This window comes from Gavialis gangeticus, unplaced genomic scaffold, assembly GCF_001723915.1.
Source record: "Gavialis gangeticus isolate Ggan-Ray unplaced genomic scaffold, GavGan_comp1, whole genome shotgun sequence".
NCBI classification, from domain to species: domain Eukaryota; kingdom Metazoa; phylum Chordata; order Crocodylia; family Gavialidae; genus Gavialis; species Gavialis gangeticus.
In genome coordinates, this window is record NW_017729013.1 from 8,991,436 (window position 1) to 8,997,069 (window position 5,634).

Genomic DNA, 5,634 nt, shown 5'->3' on the forward strand with positions numbered 1-5,634 from the left:
GGCGCCCTCGGCCCCGCGGCCGCCGCGGCCGCGCAAGGAGCCGCAGCCGCTGGTCATCCCGCGCAGCGCGGCCGAGGAACAGCGCCTGCGCCTGGAGCGCCTCATGAAGAACCCGGTGAGGCCCGGCCTCGCCCACCCCTGCGCTCCGGGCCATGCGGGAGGTGCTGAGCTCCCTCGGCCCCGCCTGGCCTGGGGGTCCCCCTCGGGCAAGCCCCCTGCCGGGAGGAAGCTCCCTCTCCCCTCCTGCTCCCGGCTGCTGCTGTCCCCCAGCCCCTGGAACCTGGGTTGTGCCAGCCCTGGGATCTGCGCCAAGTAGGACTCGGACACGGCGGTCTCTTCCCCCAGGGCAGGCGCTGACGCCCGGCTGGTTTATTGTTGCAGGACAAGACTGTTCCCATCCCCGAGAAACTGAGTGAATGGGCGCCGCGACCTCCCCCAGAGTTTGTCCGAGATGTCATGGGTAAGGGGGTTCATGTCCAACGCCCGCACGTTGAGCAGTTGAGGCTTAGATGAAAGCATGGCAGGATGGGGGGAGTCTATTCTGCTTTCCCATTAAAAGGGCCCGGACTGTCTCCAAGTCATTGCTGAAGTTCTCATCTTTATTGAGGTTTGTTGTTGCTGTTGGTGTCCAGAATAAATGCCTGGACCTCTCCAGACAAGGCTCTTCGGGTGAATCTGATGTCTTTTATTAGGCCAACTTAAATAGTTGGGGAAAAAGTAATTTTAAGCAAGCTTTCAGGTTCAAAAACCCTTTGTCAGGCTGAGGAAGTTTCAGTAGTTGGTGTGTGCTCTTCCTGGATGGATTGAAAAGTAAAGCCAGAGGCTGGGCTCTCCAGGAAGTTTGTCTGTACACCTGGCCATAGTGAATATGGCCAGTCGTTGCTGAATAGCAAGTTGGGTGTGATTCTGCCCTCTCTAAGGGTCTCCATTTCAGCGCCCCCAAAAGTGTTCTGTCTCTCGATAAGAAATTGAAGTTACGTTGTTCATGGTCACACAGAGCCTGTGTCTGAGCAAGGGGTACAACCAGGAAGTGGTGACACTTGTGGCTTTTTATTAATTATTATTTGGTTGGTTTGGTTTTTTGCTTGGTTTTTTTGTTTGTTTTTTGTTTTCTGGTTTTTTTGGGTTAACTTTTGTTGAGGGAATAACCTGCCTGTTCACTGTTGTTTGCTTTCTGTACTTGTTTTTCATTTAGCTAGTTATAGGAAAGAGGCAGGGGAAAACAGCCTCAGCTCTATCGTAGCAGAACAAGGTGTAAGTTGCCCTCTCAATTGTGCCTCTCTGCCTAGGACAGGGTGTGAGAGCACTGTTTCTGTGACCCACTCAGTGTTTAGAGTAGTGATTCTGGTACCCTGGAGTGTCTTGAGATCCTTTCAAGGGCGCTATGGGTGCCATGGAACGTTAGCACTGTTAAGCGTGCAAACATGATTCACAAGGTAAACACACGAATTTCAGGTAGGAATCCGTTGTGTTAAAAACAGCCTGATCTGTTATGAGCCCATTGAATTCTCTGCAAAATCAGAATTGCTCCCTTATTTTTCTGGAGTCGGGACATGAGTGAAACCTAAAAGCTGGTGTTTTCTAAAGGGTGACACGAGTCTAAAAAGGTTGAGAACCGCTGGTGTAGAGATTCAGCTGATACTCCTAGCAAACATTCTGATTAACAAACTAACGGTGATGATGGTTTTAGTGATGTGGATTGTTGACCAGTACACAGATCCTGCAGTACTGAGTTGCAAGTATCTTATAACTTGCTTTAGCTTTTCCTGTTGATCTGGGCTTGATAAAAATGGGTAGCAAACTTCTCATGCCTACAGTACTATTGGTATACCATGTCTGAGATTGAGTCATTTGTGAGTGTCTTGGTGTGCTCTTCTCTGCTATATGCTGATTCTCCAACCATTCCTGTATCACTGGCAGGTTCTAGTGCTGGAGCTGGCAGTGGTGAATTCCATGTGTACCGCCATCTTCGCCGGAGAGAGTATCAGAGACAGGATTTTATGGATGCAATGGCTGAGAAGGTCAGTGGATTCTTACTATAGTCACTTGTCTGACTGCTTGATATTCACTGGGTAATTTTTTCCTAAGATCATGAGAAGAGAGACTAGCTTAGTTCCAAACTGTCTGGTCTTATAATTATTTTTTTAATATGGGATATGTGTGGCCTTTGAAGAAAGTATTAAAATATCAGTGCTTTGCTGCAGACCTGATCTATCCTTCCTCTTCAGTGGGTGACTCTAGGGAATACATATAAAGCCAAAATATGTATGTTCCTGTTTCCAAATTGGACTAAGAGTGCTTAGATATAGAAATGGGTAGAATTTTTTTCTAGCTAGTGAGGTAAGCAGAATTGTTCATGCTTTCTTAAAAATCAAAAGAAATCCTTAATAGTTCTTATCTTGCAAAGAAAGCATAAAACCAAATACTTGAACACAAGCATTAGGATTTTATGAGTCCAGAGGCCTGGACTCCTTTTTAATATTAGGACTTCTGTCTAAGTCCTGAACCAATAATACAATGGCAGTTCTGTTTCAGGGACCAGTGTCCCTCTGTCAGTTCCTTATCTTGATAAAGTTTGAGAAGCTGTTCCAATTCCTATGTTGCTGCTTATGTTCCTGGTATGCTGCTTTATTCTAATACTCTGTAGGACATGGTCCTGATGTCTTTGCCACCAATGAAGTTGATGAGGATTTCTACCCCCTTATTATGGATATCTGGGTTCAGTCCTTGATGTTTTTGATTAATATTGTCTGCATAAAACTTACCTATGCAATCTTTCTTAATACAAGAAGGCATCTTAACAAAAGCTTCCTGGAAAATCTCCCAGCTATTTGCTAAAAGATTTTTCTTTAAATGGAGGTGGCTTCTGAATGGTATTAAATTTAGTTTGTAACCAAAGTGTCACATGTGATCAATTACAGCAAAAACTGGATGAGGAATTCCAAAAGAAATTGGAGAGGAATAAGATGATTGCAGAGGAGCAGACAGCGAAACGCAGAAAGAAGCGGTGAGGGCAGATTGTCAAAACCTTAATGCTATGCTTTATCTGTAGCCATGTGCTTTAGAGATAAATGCTGCCTTCTTTCTGTAGAACTTTTCACCTGAGATGTCTGGCTACACAGATCATTTTTGTTAGCACTGTCCTTGCCTTTATAAGGTTGGGCCTGTGCTTGAAAGGATTTGCTGTCATAGCTTATTTCAGCATCAGCAGTACCATGGTATAATTGCATTTTAACTAGGATTCTTGCTGGCACAGCTTCTTGAACACCTGAGGAACATAGCTGTGCCAGCAGGAGTTTATATGTAGATCTGGACTGTGTGAATGTCTAGCAATTGGAGCCAAGGACCTGCTGTTCAGAGAATGACTTTGCATCTTGGGTCTATGCTGGGATGTGGGCCAGCAGAAAGAACCTGATGATACTGTAGATGAGTATTGCAGATAAATTGGCATGGGTAGGCCAGCTCACTGTTTGCATGTGGATAGTCAAAAGACTGCAAACTGGCCACTGGCCTAAAGTTGCAGTGTTGTGGATTTAACAGCTGTGCCTGCTTACTCTAGTAATGAATGGAGTATGCGGAAAGGCTGAGGGATCTGGGACTCTTCAGCCTGAGGGAAAAATGCTGAGAGGGGACCTGGTAGCAGCTTACCGCTACGCTAGGGGAGTACATCAAGGGCTTGGTGACCAACTGTTCACCACGGCAGCTGAGGGGAAAACCAGGAGTAATGGCCACAAATTCCTGGAAGATCGATTCAGGCTCAAAATTAGGAAAAACTTCTTCACAGTCAGGGTGTGCAGACTGTGGAATAAGCTCCCTCCAGAGGTGGTGCTATTGCCTACCCTGGAAATCTTCAAGAGAAGACTAGACAGTCACCTTGCTGCGGTCACCTGGCCCCCCGGTTATCTTTCTTGCTTGGTGCAGGGGACTGGACCTGATGATCCTCTGAGGTCCCTTCCAGCCCTAAAAACTATGAATGTGGGTCTGTAAATATAGCAAATACATGGAACTATTGGTTAATATAATGTTTAAGTCCATCTTGTAATGACACCCATCAGCATGCATGGGACTGATATGTATACATTCCTGTTAATAAGAAATGCATTGGAACAATGTAGACATTAAAGTCCACAGTCCATTTTATTGCACTATTTCTTTAAACTGCTAGACTAAGATGACTTCTGAGCCTCTGCAATTTCTCTTTGATCTCAGTTAATTTAACTGCGAGCAGATGTCCACATGTCAAGCTCTCTTGTCACCTTTTCCTTTAATTATTACCATTGTCAGCACTCTTGACCAAGGGGGCCAGTGAGAAATGGGCCATGGGGACTGAAATGCCCTCCTATTCCTTATGGATAGGCAGAAACACACTGAGAAGGAAGATCAGTTTATAATGTATTAGTCTGTTTCAGGGGATGCTTTCAATTTAAAATATTGTCGCTGGTAAAAATAAGGGATTTTTTAATGTAAGATTTTAATAATTTGGCTTTTAACCACTGCTGCTTTTTCTATGTTTTATGTTGGCTTTGAAGATGGATGAGTCAATTTCATTTCTGCTTTTCATTAGTTTTCATTTTAAAGTTCTTACGTGCTGGCACATTTTTGAGTTGTAAGTGCTTTAAGGGAATTAAATGATTTCAAAAAGAAAAATGGGTTTCATTCAAATAAAATCAAGAAAGGAAACATTTCTGTAGGTCTTGTTTGCTCCAATTTTGTATATTGAGGGCAAATTTGACTAGAACTTGTCTTTAAAGGTGTGAGTGTCCAATAATATAATACATTCTCTGTAAATTCCTGATTAAAAAATACAGAAAATTTGAAAGGCTTGAATTCCTCTGTGTAAGAGTTTGGGGTTTTTTCCTTGCTTTACAGCCAGAAGTTGAAAGAGAAGAAGCTGCTGGCTAAGAAAAGTAAACTAGAACAAAAGAAGGAAAAAGGTCAGTGGCATCTCATTTCTCTCTTATGGTAGAAACAGAAGTAGCCTTTCCATGCTTTTCTGCTGCCACAAAATGTTTTATGATAGCACAAAGCAAATAGATGTCCATACTCTGTCTTGCCACAATGTAGTTGTGACAAAAGGTAGTAATTTGTGCTGCTTTTTTTTTGCAGTGGGTGTCTCTGGTTTATGGCAGGAGACCATGAGCAGGCAGAGCTGCCCATACCCTCCAACTGCCTTGAGTAGGTGCTCTTGGGGCCTGGTCCTTTGTGCCCCAGGAATTTCCATGCAGGATCAGACCCCTCAAGCCTTGGAAGTGCCAGGCTTCTTTGCTTCCAGGGACATGCCTTGGGATCTCTGGGGTACATTTCTGGAAGCTGGACAGTATAGCCCATTGTCCAGCCTGTTGGTCATACAAGTAAGGTTATATCCCAGCACAACTAATCTGGTTCATTTGGTGATGTCTATTTCTAGCCTTGGCGTTCAGTTCAGTTCTCCAGTCCAAAGGATTGAGTTGATCTATTTCTCACCAATGTGTGCAGCTCATGCCCATGTGGTGGAGGTCAAGTTTGGCCCTTATACTTGAAATTTCAGCTAACATTTTCAGAAGCTCTCCTGGAAAGTTACTTAAGGCAGGACGTATGCTCAAAAGTCATTTTTGCTTTTTTTTTTTTTTTTTTTTAATTTTTCCCTTTCTTCCA

At 43.9% G+C, this 5,634-nt stretch overlaps 1 protein-coding gene across 1 annotated transcript in view; it reads left to right on the forward strand.

Annotated features, from left to right (window-relative positions):
* Nucleotide 1: 1 nt before the first annotated feature.
* Nucleotides 2-5,634, forward strand: part of PRKRIP1 (PRKR interacting protein 1 (IL11 inducible)) — a gene marked incomplete at its 5' end in the record, with an annotated part of 7,767 nt that continues 2,134 nt past the window's right edge. Inside the window, 5 exons of the mRNA XM_019511324.1 lie at nt 2-115; nt 382-460; nt 1,921-2,021; nt 2,922-3,007; nt 4,870-4,934. Of these exons, the coding sequence (XP_019366869.1) occupies nt 2-115; nt 382-460; nt 1,921-2,021; nt 2,922-3,007; nt 4,870-4,934 (445 nt within the window). The remainder of the gene's footprint in view (nt 116-381; nt 461-1,920; nt 2,022-2,921; nt 3,008-4,869; nt 4,935-5,634) is intronic.